Source organism: Hippopotamus amphibius, chromosome 1 (genome assembly GCF_030028045.1).
Source record: "Hippopotamus amphibius kiboko isolate mHipAmp2 chromosome 1, mHipAmp2.hap2, whole genome shotgun sequence".
Classification (NCBI taxonomy): Eukaryota; Metazoa; Chordata; class Mammalia; order Artiodactyla; family Hippopotamidae; genus Hippopotamus; species Hippopotamus amphibius.
Genome location: NC_080186.1, coordinates 25,324,730 through 25,347,108, shown reverse-complemented (window position 1 = coordinate 25,347,108; position 22,379 = coordinate 25,324,730). Strand labels below are relative to the sequence as shown.

The 22,379-nt window shown below is 49.2% G+C and overlaps 1 protein-coding gene across 1 annotated transcript; it reads right to left on the bottom strand.

The window, feature by feature from the left end:
• Positions 1-382: 382 nt before the first annotated feature.
• On the bottom strand, positions 383-20,719 carry LCK (LCK proto-oncogene, Src family tyrosine kinase). Its single transcript, XM_057703799.1, has 13 exons — positions 20,588-20,719; positions 8,343-8,452; positions 7,965-8,046; positions 7,689-7,779; positions 7,337-7,435; positions 7,084-7,187; positions 6,711-6,860; positions 6,293-6,445; positions 5,983-6,162; positions 3,968-4,044; positions 3,724-3,877; positions 3,511-3,642; positions 383-1,038 (listed from the first exon to the last, which is right to left on the bottom strand). The coding sequence occupies exons 2-13, from the start codon at positions 8,445-8,447 to the stop codon at positions 836-838; spliced, it is 1,530 nt and encodes a 509-aa protein (XP_057559782.1). The 5' UTR covers positions 8,448-8,452; positions 20,588-20,719; the 3' UTR covers positions 383-835.
• Positions 20,720-22,379: the final 1,660 nt, after the last annotated feature.

Sequence of the window (22,379 nt, the reverse complement as noted above, 5' to 3'; positions counted from 1 at the left end):
GAAGAGTATCCCCCGCTCGCCACAACTAGAGAAAGCCCACACACAGCAAAGAAGACCTAACACAGCAAACCCCCCCAAGCAAAATGCTGTTGCACTTATGTAATGGGAGTGGGGAGTGTCTTGGGACACATCTACTCTCTAGGAGGTTCTGGGTAGGGATTGTCCATAATCCTTTGGAGTCGGGGTACGAAGGGGTTCCAAGAACCCATACAGCAAAGTATAGGGACCTCCTCTTGGCCCCCAACATCAGCAGGGCTAAGAAAAGTTCAGACATCCCTTCATCCCATCTTTCACCCCAGTTTAGGATGCCCCAGTTTCCGTTTATGAATGCCTACTCCCCCCTCCCAAGGAAGAGGAGATTGGAGAGGGGAGCAGAAAGATGTACAATCTTCACCAACAGACATTTATTGAGCTCCTTATGTGTGCCAGGCACCAAAGAGGAGCGCACAGAGGTATTAGATAAGGTCCCGGCCCTCAAAAAGCTTCTTGATGACCAGGAGAATGGAAAAGGGGGTGGGGAGAAGCTGGTGTCAATCACAGGCCTCTCTCCTCTCTTTGGCGGTCTCAAAAGTGGGGGGCCCAGAAAGGGACAACTTGGACAAGTGTCCAAGACTTATATGCACAGGCCACACATGTACAAGACACAGGTGCAGAGTCCACCCAACTACAGAACCCATGTATAGGGCACAAGAAGTGTATGTGTCACATGTGGGCAGGATTCACATGCAGAGTCCATGTGTGCATAGGCCACATGCGTATGACACAGGAACTGCATCTTCCCCCGCCGGGTTGGTTAGATATGGGGAGGGCTCCAAGCCCCAGCCAGCTAGGCCCCTCAGGGCTGGGGCTGGTACTGGCCCTCTGTGGCCGTGAAGAAGTCCTCCAGCACGCTGCGCAGGTAGTCAAAGGTGGGCCGGTCCTCTGGGCGCTCCTTCCAGCACAGCATCATAATTTGGTACAACTCCTCTGGACAGTTGTCAGGTTGTACCATGCGGTAGCCTCGCTCCAGGTTCTGAATCACCTCAGGATTGGTCATCCCTAGAGGTTGATGGGAGAACTGACATCAAGGCTCCTGGCTTTGGAAGCCCACAGGCAGCGGTGATGGTCAAGATATTTGACAACTGGAATGGTGTGAATACCAATCCAAAGGGATCTTGGTCTTCATCAATGAATGGTAAGGCTATACTTGTGGTCCCTGCTAAATGACAGTTGTGCCACTTAGAGTGTCTGCTATGGCTTAAACACTCAATAACACCCACATGTGGCTGTGAGAACTTGGGTGAGCCACAGCACCTCTTTGAGCCTCAGTTTCCTCATCTGGAAAATGGGATAATAGTAGCTCTTACCTCACATACGTGTTATCCTCATAACACCTGAGAAAGTATGTATATAGCACTGAGGATGGTGCCTGGAAGAGGAGATGCAGCATAAAGAGTACCTGTGATGGCGATTATTTGGTGGGGAAGGATGGAGTGGTCAGGGCCCAGGGCAGGATGGGGGTCCACAGCCAGAACAATGGGGAGGCTTCTCTAGGTTTGAGAACAAGCACATGAGATGCCTCATCAGGAAGCCAGACGGACCCTGGGCCGCAGCAAGGCAGACACTGCATTGGGCAGAGAAGATTCACTAGGCCCCTCTATGACCCAGACGAAATCATCTTTGGGCCACTTCCCTCCCCTGGTGCCGATCCTGGCCCCCATGGTAGGCCCCATGCATGTAGACCCCAAGAGGAGCTGCTCTGGAGAACTATGGTCACAGCAGAAATATAGCTTCCTGTTCCTAAATTATCTGTGTGGCCTCTGGTTTCTCCTTCATTCTCCTGAGAAGAGACTGTGACAGGCAGTCCGCAGAGCTTAACCCCTAGAGGGTCCTAGCAAAACAGAAGTTTTACTCCTACAAAGCTTCGGACTGGACCCTAGTCAATAGAGACCTCTCTTCCCCAGGCCTTGCCCCTGTGGGCCCTCTAGCTATGCGTCCTTCACATTTCAAAATCAGGACACTGAAGGACATAGGCCAAGGAACAACACTCGTGGCTAGAGTCAGGGTACAAACCAATTGGCTATACCCAGTCTAAATATATAGACCCACACACACCTACTCTGGCTTGGCCCCTAATAGTGTTGTTTTTGGTTTTGTTTCTATATATATATATATATATTTTTTTTTTTTTTTTTTTTTTTTTTTTGCATGTGGGATTAGTTCCCCGACCAGGGATTCAACCTGTGCCCCCTGCATTGGGAACGTGGAGTCTCAGCCGCTGGACTGCCAGGGAAGTGCCCCCTTATAGTGTTTTTAAACAATCTGAATCATCACCAATATTTCGAAATGGGCAAATTTTCCTAAAATTACAAGTTTTGTCTTGTCTTGAAAAAGCAAAGCTCTGTTTTTTGGGTCCCCATGTCTTAATAGCAACCATCTGCTGGAGCAGATGCAAGTTCACCTAGGTCCCCATTACTTCCCATAGTTTCCCTGACCCTGAAGCCATGTGTCAGCTGCCATTTATCATCCTGCTTTCACTGCCTTTATTCTTCTAACAGAATAATTCTCTAAGGGAGCAGTATGAGCTTTTGGCAGGACAACAAGAGTGTGTTTCTAGCCCCAGCACTGCCTCTGGACTCTGTGATGGGGCAAGTCCAGGGCAGGGAAGGCCTGCATACTCTCACCTGATTCTAAGGTGTCTTTACCTTCCAGGAGCAAAGTTCTATGCACACTGATGGGGATGTGGGAAGCTTCTGCAAGTCCAGCTACTGTGCTCCACAATCTCCCACCCTGTCTTTGTATTCTATTTCCTTTCCCCAGAGTTTCCGATCAAGTTCCTTCCAAAAAAAATTTCATTCCTGTCTTGGCAAAATTCAGGGGTAAAGGACTTTGTCCAGGAGGTGGAGGGAGGGGTGGGAAAGGATGGGAATTAGTTGTTTACATGTCTCTCTCACTCTACATGGAAAGCTTCAGAGGGGCGGGAAGTCAGTGTTTAGTGAGCACCTACTATGAGTCAAGCTCTTTCACAAATAATCTTGTTTCTCTTATCATGAAACTGAGTCTCAGAGAGGTGAAATCACCTGCCCAAAGTCACTTGCCCAAAGTGATTAATAATAAAACCTAACACTCTTGAGTGCTTCATATGAGTCAGGTACTGTTCTAACTTCATGTTTTACAACTGGGGAAAGAAGGAATGATCTGAACAAAGCCACACAGAAAGTATCAGTGGCAGATGTGGTAATAAAAAGCAGGCCTCTTGCCTCTCAGGCCAGATCCTCTTCTGTATAAGCCTGTGTTAGAACTAAAGCAAAGAGCTGGGATTATTGAAGGAAGAGAGATCCAGAGACAGAGATGGAAGCCAGACCTGGGAGATGTGGCATCTGATTGGGGATGTAGGAGTACCACCCCTAAGATGATGGAGGAGAAGCAGCTAGAAAATTTCAGATTCTGAGCCTGGGAAAAAGGGAGTGGAAAGACATGAATTTGCTGCCCTTCCCCATCACCCTTTCAGTTCCTGCTCTTGACTCTGACCTGGGTAAGGGATGCGGCCATGAGTGACAATCTCCGTCAGCAGGATCCCGAAAGACCACACGTCCGACTTGATGGTGAATGTCCCATAGTTAATGGCTTCTGGTGCTGTCCACTTAATGGGAAATTTGGCCCCTGGAGGGAAGCAGTAAGGTTACCTGAGTCTGCTTGGCCAGACCCTGCAAGCCCCAGATTTCCCTCTTATCCCGTACCTACCCTCCCTGGCTGTGTACTCGTTGTCCTCAATGAGGCGTGCTAGGCCAAAATCTGCGATCTTACAGCTCAGGGTATCAGACACCAGGATGTTGGCGGCCCTCAAGTCACGGTGGATGTAATTCCGCTCTTCAATGAATGCCATGCCCTCTGCAATCTGCAGGCCAGGTACAGGTCAGCAGGGCTGGGCCAGATTCCTTATCCCATTGCCCTGTGCCCGTGCCCAGCCCCTTCCCAGTCTCCTTACTTGGGCTGCCATGTCCAAGAGTTTGTTGATGGTCAGCTTGATGCCTGTGGAGGTCTTGAGAAAATCCACCAGGCTCCCTGTGGGCAGAAGCAAGAGTTGCTGATTCAAGTTGCCCCAGGGAAAAGCCCCCAGACCCTTCTCCCCTAACTGGGGGTCTAGAAGCAGTATCTGATGTGTGGAAAGGAAGAGTAAGAGCTGAAAATGGAGGAGTGTGTGTTCAGAGTGAGGATACCCGGGATGTGTGATGCCCTTTTCCCAGGGATTAGGAAGCCACTTGGAGGGGTCTACAAGCTTCTTGTCACCAATGGGGTGGAGGCCAAACTCCTTAGCCAGGGATCCAAAGCCCTGCATGGTCCACAACTGTAGTTTCTTCTCTTTCCTCCACTCCTGCCTCTTTTACTCCACCCACCCTAGATAATTGTGAGATTTTCCACACAGACCACTGGGTTCTCACCCCAAAGTCTCTTTGTTCTACCTCTCCTGCTAAAAATTCTTTTTTGTTCATGGCCGAGCTAAACTATGCCTCTAGAAAGCCTCTCTAAATCCTACCAAGCATAATAAATTGCATCATTGTCTACCTTCCCCATGGTATGCAGGATCCTACGGCACAGACTCTGGCTTTCCTAGTGTGTGTAACTAAAACAAGCTTTCTCTGATAGCAGGAACCTTGTTTTGTCCATCAATGTTCCCAGTCCACAGTAAGCAGCAATAAATGTATGCTGAATGTATTAGATGGAGTATGAAAAGGGGTGTCCTAGGGGGCTGAGGGACCACCTTTCTGGTAGCAGAGGGTAACCACGAGAACACCAGGGATGGGAGTGGCTGGAACACAGCTAGTGACCGCTGGCCCTTCTCGAAAGATTGAAGCCCTGTGTGAAGATGACGACAGTGAGGTGTCCCCACCGTGAGTGCTGAATCAGTCACTAAAGACAAAGACCTCACCCAGAGGCAGCAAATATGTGGACATCAACTGCCATCCCTCCACTGTATCCACGGCAGATGTTGCTCACCCGTCCCAGGATTCATTTCCCATGAACCTCATAATCCTTCTCAACACAGAATCCCAAGCGACTACCCATCGAAGGTGGTCCACTATTTGCCATTTCCAGAATCCATTAGCCAATTAACAGCTTTTTTCCCTTCCTGAAAGAGGGACAGATCTTACACTCCCAAAGAATCAGAGCCAGATAACAACAGACTTACTGAGCTGTTACTATGTGGCAGGCACTGTACAAACTGCTCTCCATCCTACCTTTCATGAACTTTGCAATAACTTTCATCCCCATAAGACCCTATACGAAAGTTACTATTGCATTATTATCGCCATTTTACAGATGAGGAAACCATGGCAGAGAGAAGTGAAGTGATCAGCCCAAGGCCACACAGTCCTGAAGCCAGGATTCCAACCCAGGCAGTCAGACTCTAGAGCCCTTGATGACTACTCTTACTTCTGGATAAGCCGGTTTAGATTTCTGTTGTTACTCTTGAGGGAACTGAGCATCAGAGGTGGGACAGGGACTTGGCCCGAAGCTGGGCCTAGAAATTCCTGTCTACCTTCCCGGGGCTCTCAATCTGCCCAACAGTGGACCAAGGGAGGGGGAGGGGCTGGGCTCACCCAGAACTGAAAAAGGGCTTTGAAACTCTCCCAAGCCTCAGGGGCAGAAGGTAGAGAAACGAGGCTAGGGACCTTCTCCGCTCCTGAGATCAAGCGTCCTTAGATCAAGGTACGGCTTTGAAGAAGGCAAACAGGACTGCAGGTCAGGGAAGAAGGGGGCGGGGGCGGGCAATGTTCTTCCAGAGCCTGCCACCTCAAGCCGGGCTCCCAGACGCGGCTCGAGCAATGCACCCTCTTCTCCACACACCCTCTTGTCGCCCCTGGAGGTGAGTCTGCAGGGGCTCAGGAAAAGCCCTCTAGAAAACCTCAGTGCTGAGCCAGGCACATCTCCTCCACCCTCCAGCAGGGGCAGAGGAGACGGCAGCGCCCCCCAGCGGCCGCGCACGGCGGCGGCGCCCACCATTCTCCATGTACTCCGTGATGATATAGATGGGCTCCTGGGTGACCACCGCGTAGAGCCGCACCAGCCGCTGGTGCTGCAGCTGCTTCATGAGGTTGGCCTCGGCCAGGAAGGCATCGGGGGACATGCTGCCCTGCTTCAGGCTCTTCACTGCCACCTTCGTGTGCCCGTTGTAGTACCCTGGGGCAGGGAGGGGTTGGGGGAGTCACTCGGAGCCCAGGCAGCTGCCCTGAAACAGGGCACTGTCGTGCGATGCTCACGACCTCAGTAGACGCCTCCCCTCCCTGCAGTCGTGGAGGGCCTCACTCACCCATCCACACCTCTCCGAACTGGCCAGCCCCCAGCCGCTCCACCAACTTCAGCGTCTCCCTGGGAACCTCCCACTCATCCTCCCACCAGGGCTTCTGGGGCTTCTGGGTCTGGCAGGGGCGACTCAACCGCGTGCACAGCCCGTCCGAAGAATCTGTGAGGACAGGGAAGGGAAGTAGGGCTGTCAGTAAGGCGGGACTGGGGGTGGAGGGCCCCCCCAGTCCCCACCTGGGGAAATGGACTGGCAGGGGAGGTGTGTGGAGCTGTCACCTAATCCGTGGGGCTACAAGGTACCGCACCTCACCCACCGCGGGGGAATGAAGGGGCACACTGAGAGATGAGTGGAGGGTACCCCTGAGAGGACTGGGGGAGGCAGGCTGATAGGGCACAGGTGCTGACCCTAACCCTGCCATGCTCACTCATGTAATGGCGGACCAGCTCATGCAAGCCCGGAAAAGTGATGCGGGGGGAGATGTAGAAGCCGCCTTTGTCCAGGTTACGGATCTTGTAATGTTTCACCACTTCTCCCTGAGTCTGGTCGAAGTCCCGGACGGACAGTGAAAACGATCCTGGGTGAAAGAAAGGATGAAGGAACGCAAAAGAGGGGGAGGGGTGGCCTCCAGCGAGTCGCACCTCCGGCAACACGCCACCCCAGGCCCCCAGCGCCCAGCCCACACCAACCCTGAAGGCTCCTCACACCCCGACCTCTGCTCACTGCCCCAGCCCGCGGCCCCGCCCACCGCCCCCGCGGCCTGCCCAGCGGCTCGCCCAGCGGCTCGCCCAGCGGCTCACCCGCGGTGCTCTCGCTCTCTCGGATCAGGAAGGAGCCGTGCGTGTTCCCGGGCGCCAGGAGCTGCCTCTCCGCGTCCTTGCGGCTCAGGGTCTTGAAGAACCAGCTGCACAAGGCAGAAGCCAAGGTTTGTTTCGTCTGTTGGTGCATTCTTCCTCCATCACCCTTAAGCATTCACACCACCCCTAGCATCTCTCCTTTGCTCCGAGTTCCGGGATCTACGCCCAACCATCCCCACGACGAGTCCCCACTCACGGTTCGGGCTCCAGGCTGTTCGCTCGGGCCACAAAGTTGAAGGGGATGTAACCTTCCTGGCCCGTAGTCAGGGACTGCGCCTTCCACCACTCTCCATTCCTGCGCGACAGCGGCAGTTAGCACGGTCTGCTCAGTCTTGGACTTGGCTGGAAACCCTCCCTCAGAGACCCCAGTTAGGCCATGCCCCCCCCACCCCACCCTCCAGTTCAGCACTCTGGAGCCTTCCATTTTGTCTTAAGGGGACTCACTGCAAGCCAGATCAAGGGCCATAGGGTGGCTGCGGTACCCGGCATCCCTGCTCCCTCACACTCTACCACAGGGCAAGGATGGGTGGGGTGAAGGGGGCACTCACTGTTCCAGGATACGCAGCTGTTCACCCTTCTCGAAACCCAGGTCTCCATCGTGGGAAGGCTCATAGCTGTGCAGGGCGATAACCAGGTTGTCTGTAAAGACAGGGGGAGTCAGGGAGAACCCACCTGGAATAGGCATGAGTTCAGGAGTGACAAGGTAGCAGACAAGACTGAGGGGGAAGGAGGAAGGACAGGTGGAGGGTAGGTGGGGAGGAGATGGAGTTTGACAGCCAAGGATCCACAGGCCTTATCCTCCAGGCCCTGCTGGTTGAGGTCACCTTGCAGTGGAGAAGCCGGGGGGTTGGAGCCCTCGTAGGTGACCAGTGGATCCCGCACTTCAGAGCCATTCCTGATGGGCAGCTGTGGGGCGGGGGATGAGTGGAGTCAGAGAGCTGGAGACTGGGTCAGACCCCGGCTTGCCTCCCCACTGCCCTGCTCTCCCTCACTTCAGCTTGGCTGGATCTTATCACTGAATTTGCCAACCACTAGCTGTGTGACCTTAGAAGAACCCCTTTCGCTCCCTGGGGTTCTTTACCTTTCTGCACAGGGGAGAGGACTTGCTGTTATTTCAAGGACCTATAGTGGTGGTCCATTTCTTTCTTCCGGGTTTACACCCCACCCGACCCCCTTCCCAAGCCCCCTGCCTTGCCTCTTACCGTGGCCTTGCCATCCAGTGGGACTATGGGGTAATGGCAGTTCTCACATACATCGATGTTTTCCATCCAGTCATCTTCAGGGTTTGAGCTGCAGCTACAGCCCATGGTCCCTGGGGGAATGGAGAGGGGGCTGAAAGGGCTCCCCCAAGATCTACTTCCCCAACATGAGACATGCTAGGGCCTAGCCCTGGGAACTTCCAGAAGTACTCGAGAATGTCTGCCCGCTAGCCCCCATTCACCAGCCGTGGAAAAGCTGAAATGGGGTCCTAGCTCCCAGTAAAGCCACACACGGCCCCCTGTTGAGGCCCAGGCCCCGCCTTCCCACCTGGGCTGGGCAAACCGCCACAGGCACCTTTGTCAGTCTAGCAGCCCACTTCCTGCCTCTCCCCCTCCCGCTCTCTCTGCCCATCCCCCAAGTTGGGGGACTACCTACTAGAGATCACATACACTTCCCCAAGCCCTAGGGGAGACCTAAGTTTTGATCTTCCTCTACCAGAGGGATGTGTGCACCCCACCTCCTAATTACAATTCCCCTCTCCATCTAAGGAAGCTGAATAAGAGGCCTTTTCTCCCGAATGTCAGCTATCAGGCCTCTGCTCCCCCAAACCCCTACACACAAATTCTCCTTCAGAGGCTTCTTTCTGCTTCTCCCCAGCAGAAAATCCTTCAGCGGCCCTCTTGGCCATACCTTTTTTACTTGTTTGCTTGCTTTAGCAGTAGAAACTCTTTGTCAGATTAAATCAAGCAGAACCTCACAGATAAAGCAGGTAAAAGGGAGCTGTTCTGCCTGAAGCAGAGTGCGGGCCTCACTCTGAAGCTCCTGGGAGTCCCTGCAGCACCTCCTCCCCCAGGGATGCTCCTCAGGACTGCTTGGAAACACTAGTCCTGAGATAAAGTTTAATTTACCATGCAGTCAAGAACCTTTAACATCAAGATCAAATGCATCTTCTCAGTCTGTTCTGCTACACACACACACACACACACAAACACCCCCACCCAAGCATTCACACAGCCTGTGTTCTGAGTTACTCTTCCCAAAAGCCTCATACTCTTTTCGTACAACATGCCTTTGTTTATGTGGTTCGCCTGCTTTGGAATACTTTTGCCCATCTGTTGAACTCTAATTCAACTGTCAAGGCTCAGCTCAGATATCACCTTCTCTGTGAAGCTTTCCCAATGCCCAATGCTCTTTGCTCCTACAACATTCCACTCAGACCACAATCATCAACTTAGGCACTGAGTGCCATGATTACGCTAATTTATGTGTCGGTCCCCCTGCCTCTCCTACCCCCTTGGTGAGATTGGGGGATTCATCAAGAGCAGAAGTTTTATTTGCCTAAATGTCCCAGCACCCGGAACTATTCTTGTTAATAAATGTGGACTGGTATGTGGAAGGTTAATGCACAGATTCTCCCATCTGCAAAAGTCTCCCATCTGCAAAACCACCAAGTCTAACCTCTGATTTTAGATAAGCAAACGGAGGACCTCTACTAGCACTGGCATAAAGATGCACATGGTCTCTCTAAATATAGACCATGTAGCTGAGCGGGGAACACCGGCAAGTAAGCTGAACTCTGAGTTTGGGCTCTCATTTTATCTTACATCTCTACTGTAGCATCTTTTGTATATTACAGATATTATATCTTTATGTGCTTGTCTCTCACTAAACTATAAGCCCCTGGAGGACATATGTTCAACTTTACTCATTTTTGTGACTTGAGACATAATACAATGTTTCAAACATAAAAAAGAAAGAAAAAAGAAAGAAAGAAAGAAAGAAAGAAAGAAAGAAAGAAAGAAAGAAAGAAAGAAAGAAAGAAAGAAAGAAAGAAAAAAAGAAAGAAAAAGAAAGGCCTGCTTAAACTCACACAACTGGGGCAGAATAAAGCTAGAGTTGCTAATCCATGCTGGAACCAAGTAGAAGTGGCATAAGGACCCATGTCAATTACATCTTAATTAAAGAAGAAAAAGAAAGATTCAAGGATAGGCCCTGGAGTTATGTTCAGATTCTGGTTCTGATACTTATTGTGTCACTTTGCTGAAATCATTCTTCCCCAGCCTTACTTTACCTTTTCTGTTAACTGCGGATCGTCATCCCTTTCTCATACACTTAGATAAACGTTGGTTTGGTTTGCTTGGAAAGACTTCCACCAGTGCCCATTCTGCCCTACCAACCCCTGCTTTGGAGGGTGGGAGAATGGGACTGGTAAGTAATCCTCTTGGCTTTAAGCTCATGTTTCTTTCTTTTTTTTTTTTTTAATTTTTATTTTATATTGGAGTATAGTTGATAAGCTCATACTTCTTAAACTGAGATATTTATAACCTTTTATCGGTACCGGAAGCCACGGGTATGTACCTCCCAAAGCATGAGTGTTAAACACATAGTTAAACCTTATTCACATAGTTAAACAAACACAGATCTATTAAAAATAGAGGAAAATACAAAATGTACATGGAATTTTAAGCCAAATCAAGAGACTTTCAGGGAAAAGTGTACACGCATACACTCTTCCCCCTACTTTAGGAATCCTGAGGAGACAGCAGAGATATATTGCTTGGCTCTGTGGCTGCAAATGGCTTTATTTATTTATTTATTTATTTATTTATTTAATTTCTAATTTTATTATGGCTGAGAACTGATTAGCAGAAAAAGCCTCCAGAAAAGAACTGGTAACAACGTAGAACCAGCCTAAGATGAGCCAAACTGCCTGGTAAGGTCCTGAGCAACCCATTGTTTGTGATATTCAAACAGGCCTTGGAAAACCACAGGTTGGTTATATTATACAGAGAGCACCGACATCAGATGGGGTGTGAACTTAGATCAGTAAGGTCCTTTCCAGGCTTGACATTCTCAGAGGCTTTGCAAAAGGGTAAGAGAAAGATCAGAAAAGTTTGGATGTGAGAAAATGGGATGAACTAGGGTGCAGCGGTGAGTAGAGGCTGGTAATGGGGCAGAAAGAGTCTAAACTGAAGATCATAGGGCTGGAAACTATACCTGGTCCAGGCTGGGGTCATGTGGGAAGGGAAAAGGAGCCACAAGGCTTTGGGCCAGGGTCCAGGAGAACATGCAGGCAGGACCTATATCCTGGATAAATCTAGGCCTGCCAGAAAGGACCTGATGTCCCTAAAGACTGGGGCCAGATAAAAAGGAATGAAATATTGCCATTTGTAGCAACATGGATGGACCTAGGATTATCATACTGAATGAAGTAAGCCAGATACAAAAAGACAATCATTATGGGATATCACCTATATGTGGAATCTAAAAAATAATACAAATGAATTTCTTTACAAAACAGAAACAGACTCACAGACATAGAAAACAAACTTACGGGGATTTCCTTGGTGACACGGTGGTTAAGAATCCGCCTGCCAATGTAGGGGACACGGACGGGTTCGAGCCCTGGTCCAGGAAGATCCCACATGCCACCAAAGCAACTAAGCCCCATGCACCACAACTACTGAGCCCGTGAGCCTGGAGCCCGTGCTCCGCAACAAGAGAAGCCACTGCAATGAGAAGCCCACGCACCGTAACAAAGAGTAGCCCCCATGCACACAACTAGAGAAAGCCTGTGCACAGCAACAAAGACCCAACACAGCCAAAAATAAATAAATAAAATAAATTAAAAAAGAAAGAAAGAAGAAAGAAAGAAAAGAAAACAAACTTATGGCTACCAAAGGGGAAGGGGGGAGGGAGGGATAAATTAAGAATATGGGATTACCAGATACACACCACTATATATAAAACAAACAACAAGCATTTACTGTACAGCACAGGAAATTATATTCAATACCTTATAATAACCTATAATGGAAAAGAATTGGAAGAAAAAAAATATATATGCAGAACGGAAACACTTTGCTATACACCTGAAACTAACACAATATTGTAAATCAACTGTATGTCAATTAAAAAAAAAAGAAAAGACTGGGACCAGGAGTGAGAAAAAGTTAAGCTGTGTTAAATTAAGCCAAAAGGTACTCGGTAACTCTGCTGGTATCTGACCCTTAATGTTTCCTCTGTGGCTTATTTAGTGCTCCTGGAGCCCTGCAGCTGCCGGGAGCAGGCCCTGCCCTATGCAAAAGTGTGAGGATTGGAGTATACGGCCTGGCAGCAATCAGAAGACCCCAAGACCAGGCAATGCCAGAGATTATTTTGGTGAGTAGCTTCTAGCCACTGGGAGCCACATGTTCCTATGAGGTCGCAGCATAATGCTGAAGGCCTGCAGATTATTTCAGTATTGCAAAAATTTGAAGGGAAATGGTACTATGATTTGATTCTTAGTATGACAAATTGCATTATTGTTTCTTCATTGCATGCTTAGTTAAGTCTCTGATTAAAATTTGAACTAGAAAACAAGAAAATTAGTAACTAAGTGAGGTAGTTTAGTCAGCAAAACTCTCAAAATCATGAGAACTGTGGGGAGACGGGGAAAGTACAACAGGGGAAGGGCAAAGGAGCCCTTGGAGCGAAGTGTTTAGAAGCACTAGTGTAATTCACCAACCTCATTTTAAAGATGGAGAAGGTGACAGATCAGAGAAGTTAAGTGATTTTCCCAATAGCACGTGAGGGCTCTTGGCAGAGGCAGAACTCAAATCAGGCCCCTACCTCCTTTATCAAGGTACTCTGATATATTCTTCACTTCCTGGAAAGTCTAAAGGGGGTAGGGAATCCTGAGAGGTCATGAAGAAAATGGAGCAGGGAGGGAGGTCTGACAGAGTTGAGTCCACTCTCCATCAAAAATGTGATCATTGTGCTGTTGACAAAGGCCTTTCTTGGGACTTCCCTGGTGGCGCAGTGGTTAAGAATCTGCCTGCCAATGCAGGGGACGCGGGTTCAATCCCTGGTCTGCAAAGATCCCACATGCCTCAGAGCAACAAAACCCATGCACCACAACTGCTGAGCCTACGGCCTAGAGCCCAAGAGCCACAACTACTGAAGCCCACGCGCCTAGAGCCCATGCTTCACAGCAAGAGAAGTCACTGCTATGAGAAGCCTGCACACCAGAACAAAGAGTAGCCCCCACTCCCTGCAACTAGAGAAAGCCTGTGAGCAGCAACGAAGACCCAACACAGCCAATAAATAAATAAATAAATAAATTTATAACAAAGGCCTTTCTCTCTAACACAATTCTCCCTCTATCTAGAATGCATGTTTTTGAGTGTACATTTACCTAGCTGGTGAATACAAGTCTGTGCATATCGAGGCATGTGAATCATTGAGCATCACGCTTATGTGCACATACCCGTGGGTCTGTAGGAGTCACCGTGTGCAGATGGATGTGCAACAGAATGGGGACATGTATAGTTTGTGCGTGTCCCTATGTAACTGTGAGGTCATATATGTGTGTAATTATTTGTACAAAATGTGGGTCTCATCCTAGTCTGGTCAAACCAGGTTAATAAATGAGGTCAGCAAAAAGAAATCAAAATTAAAGCTTAATATAAATTTCTCACTGAAAGATGAAAGAAAGGAGGAAAGGAAGAAAGAAAAGAAAAGAAAAGAAAAGAAAGAAAGAAAGAAAGAAAGGGAAAGAAAGAGAAAGAAAAGAAAGAAAGGAAGAAAGAAAGAAAGAGAAAAAGAAAGAAACAAAGAAAGAAAGAAAGAAAGAAAGAGAAAGGAAAGAAAGAAAGAAAGAAAGAAAGAAAGAAAGAAAGAGAAAAAGAAAGAAAGAAAGAAAGAAAAAGAAAGAAAGAAAGGAAAGAGAAAGAAAAAGAAAAGGAAAAAAGAAGAAAAAGAAAAAGGAAACAGATCCAGAGAAACCACAGGACTCTCAGAACCAGTAACAAAGGCAGATTCTGGGATGAATGAAACAGGACATTCTCTTCTCCCAACTCAGGAATTCAAGGTCAATAGGAGGAATTTTGTAGATTCTAGACTCCCTCTGATTAGTGTCAGTAATGTTCTTGGTCATACCCAAGGTCTATCCATGGTCCACAGAGCACTTTGTACCAGTTATAAAGGGCCACCCCTCCCTGGGGTTTCAAACTTGGAGAGGGGAGTGAGGGCTAGATTTCAGGTCCTGTCTCTCTAGTCCCTTTGCACAGAGGTGGCCCTGCTCACTCTGTGTAGAGCTGATCAAAAATCCCAGGCTGGACTTCCCTGGTGGTACAGAGGTTAAGAATCACCCTGCCAATGCCGGGGACACTGGTTCAGGCCCTGGTCGGGGAAGATTCCACATGCTGCAGAGCAGCTAAGCCTGTGTGCAACAACTACCAACCCTGCGCTCTAGAGCCCATGAGCTACAACTACTGAGCGTGCATGCCACAACTACTGAAGCCCACGTGCCTAGAGCCTGAGCGCCGCAACAAGAGAAGCCACTGCAATGAGAAGCCCACACATCACAATGAAGAGTAGCCCCTACTTGCCACAACTAGAGAAAGCCCACACACAGCAACGAAGACACAACACAGTGAAATAAATAAATAAATAATAAATAAAATTAATAACCAAAAAAAAAGAAAAATCCCAGGCTGCATGAAGCTCCTGGACTAGATTTTCTGATCCCACGGTTGTTTAGGAATCATACCACAATGAGCTCGGATTCTTGCCAACTTCTTCACTTTTATCAACTCCATAGACATTGTCTGGCCTGGCTGGGCCTAAAATGTGTTTTGTTCCCTTAAAAAAAAAAATGCAACAATTTTCCTCCCCTAAACTGTAAACCTATTCATTTATTGAACATTCTGTCCAAAGCGTGTGCCAGCTTCTTGCCTGAGTTTCTTGGGCTAATGCTTTATGTCAAGAGCAGGCTGGCTAGGGACTTCCCTGGTGGTCCAGTGGTCACAAATCTGCCTTCCAATGCAGGGGATGTGGGTTCAATCCCTGAAGGGGGAACTAAGATCCCACATGCTGTGGGGCAACTAAGTCTATGCACTGCAAATAGAAAGAAGCCTGCACACCACAATGAAAGATCCCGTGTGCTGCAACTAAGACCTGAAACAGCCATAAATAAATAAATAAATGTTTAAAAAAAAAAAAAAAGAAAGAGCAGGCAGGCTATTCCACAGCAGACCGTTGCTGTACTCTGGGCCACCTTGTGGCAAAATCTGTCAGGAATAATTTAAAACATTTTTTTGGCCTTTTTCTTTGGCCAAGATTTGGTTATTGGCAAAGTTGCATATGTTCAATGAGGGGCCTTGGCTTGTGGACGCTCACACAGAACCCTCATCATGGTACTTGAGAATCAGTGTTGACTGGCGTGATAAATAATTTCTAGTGGGTAAAACAAGGATGTGTCCGGAATTCCCTCCTTTTTTCATGTGTTCTTCTTTAAAAACAAAATTTTAATTTCATTATTTATATATTTATTTAGTGACTGCAGGGTCTTTGTTACTGCACGGGCTTTCTCTAATTGCAGCGAGCGGGGGCTACTCTTCATTGCAGTGTGCGGGCTTCTCATTGTGGCGGCTTCTCTTGCTGCAGAGCATGGGCTCTAGGCACTCGGGCTTCAGTATTTGTGGCACGTGGGCTCACTAGTTGTGGCTCACGGGCTCTAGAGCACAGGCTTGGTAGTTGTGGCACACAGGCTTAGTTGCTCTGTGGCATGTGGGATCTTCCCAGACCAGGGCTCAAATCCATGTTGGCGCGTGGATTCTTAACCACTGTGCCACCAGGGAAGCCCCATGTGTTCTTCACTGATATAACACCACTTTGGAATAAACCCTGTGAGTTCACAGAGTTCACAAAAACATAGAACAAAAAGATAATCCTTCCCTTGTAGGCAAACAAGATGGATTTATTCTCACAGACTGGGAGTGATTTAAACATAGAACTGATTCTGCTAGCTCGTTATTGCCATAAACAAGGGCTATAGAGAAATTATTCTAAAGCTGGTATTTTTGGTAGAGGGCCTCCAAGTAGTAACTTGTATGCACCTAGTAATTCCTTCTATTGAGTCTCCTTCCTCATATACCTCTGTATGCATTTTGCATCATGGGGGTTTTATCAGGACCAAACCGCACTTTCATTTAGGCAATCCACACTGCTTTATTAAAGTTTCTGGGAGTCTGCAGGTCAGGGATGCTCAGTTCACCATGTCCATATCATAGCGATCCAAATTCATTTCCAAGGCCTCCCAGTCACTCACTGACAGAAGGCCTTTGGGCAGGTTACTACACCTCTCTGAACCTCCCTCAGTTCCTTTATCTTCAAAATGGGAATAAAAAAAGGACCTGCGTCTAGAGCAGTTGTGAACATAATATGTGATAAATAGATGATCTTATATAATAAAGTACTTAAGGTGGTGCTTGGTACATAGTAAGGACTAAATAAATGAAAATAGTTATTTGGGGCCAGCACGGATATTTCATTACCCCAGCTTTAAACATATTCATTTTCCTTTCTGATTTTTGGCACTTCCACAAACCACTTTCTCACCTTTAATATATTTACGTCAAATGGAAACTTCATCAACATAAATGGAAAACCAGTACACAACATTGTAAATCAACAATACTTCAATTAAAAAAAAAAAAGGAAAACCAGTATCACCAGCCATAAATAGAAATCAGCATATATTAAAATAAATACATACTATAATACCTACATTCACATTTGTAAACGTTCATTCCTTACACCCTAAAATCACTCACGTGCATCAGTGATGCACAGACAATATTTGGGGAAATGCCGTACTGTGAGACAGAACTCTGGGTTTAGGCCTCTGTTAGTAAGTTAGAGGAGGCACAACTTTCTTACTTGGCCAGCCTATCAATAAAAATTTAATGGGTATGTCTTATGTGCCAGGCTCTGATCTAGAGCTGGGGACACAGAGGTGAACAGTCAGAGAGATTCTGGTCCACTTGGCCCTGCCCTCTGTGACAGAGGTGGGTGCCCCTCTGGCGGGTCACTCCATTTTCACAGGAGGCGGTAAGGCCTGTCTTCAGCTCACTGATCGGTAATGTCTGTGACTCCCGACAACACTAACAACACAAAACAGCAATACTTGCCAGGAGGCAGCATCTCAACATCACCACCATTACTCATTAACCAAGTTAACGACATTCAGCTAAAACCGCTGAAAAGATGAGGCAGATCTCCATGTACTGACATGGAAAGATGTCCAGATATAGCATGGCAAGCAAGTTACAGAACAGAGTGCAGAGTATAAGCCTCTTTGCATTTAAATAAGGATATATAGGGGATTCTTTTAAGACAGGCTCTGTGCTAAGCCTTCATTTGCATGACTTCACGTAATTCTCATAATAATCCTATGAAGTAAGTGCTATTATTATCCCCATTTTACAGATGCAAAAACTGAGGCCCAGATGGGGTAAAGCGCTTTGTCTGAGGCCTCATAACAAACAAATAAGTGGCGGAGAGGTGAGCTAAACCTCGGTCTATCTGCCTCCAGAGATTAGGCACTTAACCAATACGCTTTTCAGCGACCACACACAGGAAAATCTGAAAGGCCAAGCACCAAATTGTCCACAGTGAGCATAGTCTAGGAGTGAGATTGGAGGGAGCTGTATTTCTTATATTTCTTTGTATGCCTCTGAGCTATTTACATTTTAAAAAACAGCCATGTGCTAATTTTGTAACTGAAAAACAAAAAACAAAGCCCCCACCAATGCAAAAACTCTGCTAAAAGACACAATCTTTTGAGGAGAATCAACTGTACAGCTTGCCTTTCCACTCCCCTCCTTGTCTCAAGAGGTGGAGGCATGGAAGAGGGGATACAGGAAAAAAGGTTCTAGGACCACAGAAGTCTGGGGAACACTGGGTTAGACAAAATCAACAGCCGCCTTCTCTAGGGAGACTTTCAGAGCTTCAACAAGCTAAAGTTGATGGTGAAGTTACCGTGGGATACTTTGTATCTGAGGTCGTGTTGATTTGACTCCAGAACCATCTTCATGCCTTGTGGGACTAGCGTTCTTTAGAACAAGGGTTGGAAATGCAGCTTCAGGTACTTTCAAACCAGCACCTGGATGGTATCTTTGTCCCGCCTGCCCCCATCCCATCCACATACTCAGCTCCCCTCGGCATTGCTTTCACTGAATTGAGCTTGGCCTTGAAGCCATCGGCTGGTGGGTACGTGGATGGATTTGTGGTCCCCGTGTGATATATGTGTGGTCCCTGCCTCTGCCTCTGCACACACATGCACACATACGTTTTCCAGTGATGATATGAATGGTGTTTGGGCTAGGGACGGTGGGTTCATGTGTGTGTGTGTGTCTGTGTGAAGCTGTGTGTGGGACCCTCCTCTAAGATAGACCCTGTGGCCGAGCCTAGAATTCTCACACCCACTAGTACACACAGGAAACAAGCTCATTTGCAAAGCCACACCACAAGTGTGACGGAATGGGTGGTTTGCTGGCCTGCCAAGGTGCTGAGTAGGAGTAATTCTGGGTGTGGACAGTCCCCCCACCCTTTGGTGCACAATTTACAGAAGAAGAGGGTGCCTAACCTCTGTTAAACACCTATTGCATGCCAGGTAACCCAGCACACATCACTGCCATTATTTTCTCTTTGATTCCCCATAAACACTCTGTAAGGAGGGATTTATTATTGCCTCTTCACCAGTAAGTAAACTGGAGTTCGGAGAAGTGAAGCCATTTGTTCAAGGAAATAGCAGAACCGGAATTGTGCCTGGGTCGGCCTGACTCTGAAAGGCATGTCCTTTGAGCTACACCAAACCCGCAGGCTCTCCTATGTTTGGTCTTGCCCTGAGGTCTCTGCCCTCCTGGGACCCCAGGAACACCCCAGGGACAGTGACCTTGGCTTCATGTCCTAGGTACTCTGCAAAATGGGCTTTTGTCCTTCTCAGAACTGCCTTGACTCTTCCAGGAAGCCTTCGGGATTACCTAAGGGAAGCTTTCTCCCATCCTCTGAACCCTCCACCTATTCTCTTAGCCCAACACTTGGCCCTTTTTCCCTTTGAGAAGAATCTCTGTCCTTGAGCCCAGAGGGCAAGGGAGCCTGAGTCACCTATCAGCACAGGCTGGGTCGGGGAGGGGACGGCTTATGCCTTCTGGGTCTGGACGAGTGTAGGGAGACCCAGCATGTTTTCCAGGGCCCACAAGAGGCTGCAGGCCTTGGAGCTGGGGACAAAAGAAAGGCTGGGACATGCTGACTTGGTGGAAACTATGTTTCAAGAAAAAAATCCAAAGGCAGGGGGGTGACGGGAAGCCTGGAAAGTGTGGCTCAGGTGGGGGTTTACCCCATAAACTGCAAGCTGAGGGCTAGAAAGTGAGGGGGTGTGCAGGGAGCTGACTCTGCCTCCCTGGTTCTCCACCTTCCTGGGGTTTGAAGCAGGAACCAGCAGGACCCACTGGCCCCACACAGGCAGCAGCAGTGGGAGGGGGGCTAGAGTCGGAGGCAGCAAAGGGAAGAGGGGAGGACATCCTGCGGACACTTGGCAGGGGCAGGAATAGCAACTTTCCAGATGGGAGTCCAGGCGGTCCTTGCCCGGGGCCAACTGTACCCCTGTCTAGGATAAAAATAGCCCTTCCTCTTCCCTTCTCCCATCATCCTCTCACCCCCCCAACTTCCCAGAGCCCGGTCAGATACTTCCACCCTGGAGGCCCTATCCCAGATGATAAATATCCCCTCACATGCCCATCCGTTCCCAAAGGAAGACTCCTCCTTCTCTCAAGCAATGCTGGTCACTGGAGCTAAAATCACTTCTCACGTGTCCATCCAGATGCTCTGGGTGACTCCTCTCTCTCTCTCTCTTGCTCTCTCTCTCTCTCTTTTTCGGGACAGTCTTGTCATTGGGGTTTGCCCCAGCAACCAGAAGGATTCTTGGGACCCCTGACTCAAGCCTGCTCGTCACCTTGCTCCACAGGGGAGGGGTCACACCCTAGGCTATCACCCTCTCCCAGGGCCATCACCCTCTCTGCCCCTGCCTTGCTGACAGACCTTGGGGACGGAGTGCTCTGCCCCAATCCGGGCCTCAGGAGGCTCACCCATCATGGGATGAGGGACTGGATTTAGGGATTTCTGAAGGCCTTTTTAGTACCTGACAGTCCGTGTGCCCAGACCCCCAAGAAAAATGCTCACAGTGAGATGGGGGCTGATGGCAGGCAGTGTGGCAGGGGCAACAGGTGGAACCACGCAGGAAAGAGGGGATCCAGCTGTTCTGCCTGCCTCCTACCTGACCACCAGGCAGGTTTCTCTGTCTCCCAGCCTGAAGGGCAGTGGCACACCTGGGGAGCCTGGCCCCAGGCCCAGATGCAGCTCTCTGCTATCAGCACCCCTCCCCCCCCACAGCCCCTAGACCCCTCTTCCCAGTATGCCTTACCTGCCCAGCCCAGGAGCCCTCTGGCCCCATTCACATGGTCTTCCTGGCCTAGCCTGGCTGCCCAGACACAGCTTCAGCTCCCCTCACCGTCGTAGCCACCGCCTGTCTCCCCGCGCCCACGTCCCACCCTGACTTCCTGCCTCCTCCTAAGGGCTCCGCAGCCAACAGGGCCCCAGCAGCCCAACCACAAGCCTCCAGCACCCCAAGCTTCCTGCTGCCATAGCCCCCTGCCTCTCAGGCCTCGGGGGTCTTACACGTCTCCAGTCCAGGCCCTACTCCCCCTGAGAGGGGCACGTGGAGGTGAGGGAGGATATTTGATGGAACTTCCCCCCACCCCCCAGGGTGCCCCTAGACAAGAGATTCAAGAGCAGCCTTGAAACCCCAGTGAGCAGGAGGTAAGCAGACACCCACTCAGCTTTCAGCGAAAGGCAAGGAGCCCTGCTGTCACAGTCTGAGAGCCAGGTGACCCTTTCATTATAGTCGGAGGGCAAAATTAGCATCACTTCAGAGTCAGAGGAGAGGACAACATCTCTGTAAAATCAGTGGAGAGCAGACACCCTTGTTACAGTCAGACAGACACCAGGCTCCCACAGCTGCTAGACCCAGCGGAGGAACAACAGCCATGCCATCTCAGGGCACAGGACAATAGCTTTATTATATGCAGAGTGTAGGCCAACACCCATCTTACGGTCTTATGGCAGAACGCTGGACAACAGGCTGTTTAAGGAAGCAGGCAGGACAACGCCGTGTCTTTAAGGGGGCAGAGTAACAGCCTCTGTTGTGGGCAGAGAGCAGGACTACACCCCCTAATTATGGTTGGAGAGTAGGGCAACCCTTCTAATCAGGTAGAGGCAAGACCACAGCCCCCGTCAGAGGCACAGGGCCTGACACCACCTCCTGCAACAGGTGGAAGACAGAACAAACACTCCTATCCAGGCCCCCAGGTGCAGGAGGCAGCCTGGCAGCACTTTCTGTTACAGGCAGGAGGCAGGGACCTTTGTCACAAGGAGCAAGCAGGCCAACAACCTCCCCTCCCTCCGGGGCCAGGCAGAGGGCAGCACAGGTCCGTGGCTGAGGCCCAGGTCACCAGTGTTATGAGGAACTCTAGGGGGCATCTATCAGGCCCAAGAGCTGGGCCTTGACCCACCCGGAGGAAAGCATAAAGATGTGGCCGCCGCCTGAGCCTGCCCTGAGGGAGCGGTGGGGGGAGGGGAGCCCACAGAGCATTGTTGGGGTTTGTGAGGTGGAAGCGGACGGCCGTGTGCACCTCAGCTGCAGAAAGAAGGGGGAGACAGGAAATGGGTGGGGGGAAGAGGAAGCCTGAGTTGGAAAGTCAGACAAAGAGGGTAACACAGAAACAAAAGCTGAGAAATACAAAGCAGAAAAAAAAAAAAAAAAAAAACCAACCTACAGAATGACACAGAGCCCAGCGTCCCAGCTGCGGGCCTCAGCTCCCCGGCTCTGAACCTGAGCGCTTCACCGTCCATCGCCCGACCTCAGCACAACAGCAAACCCACCACCGGGGCAGGCAGTAATACACAATAAGGCACATTTATTGAGGGCTTACTGTGCATTCTCTCACTTAAGACGTATCCAACTACTTGAGGAGTGAAAATTAGCATTTCCATTTTAAACATAAAGAAACAGATGCAGGGGTTAAGCGACGTCCTCAAGGTCTAATATGAATAGAAACCAATCGTGGAGCTGGCATTGAACCCAGGTTCTTCAGCTGCCCATTTACCTAAGTCACCTTCCCCAGGGGAGATTTAGAATCTTAAGTTCTTTTCCAGTT

Coding starts and splice junctions, on each gene's coding strand:
- LCK (XM_057703799.1), bottom strand. CDS start 8,447: ATGGGCTGTAGCTGCAGCTCAAACCCTGAAGATGACTGGATGGAAAAC. Junction 6,163..6,292: donor GTTCGGAGAGGTGTGGATGG/GTGAGTGAGGCC, acceptor TCCCTGCCCCAG/GGTACTACAACGGGCACACG. Junction 3,643..3,723: donor CGAGTACACAGCCAGGGAGG/GTAGGTACGGGA, acceptor GCTTCCCTCCAG/GGGCCAAATTTCCCATTAAG.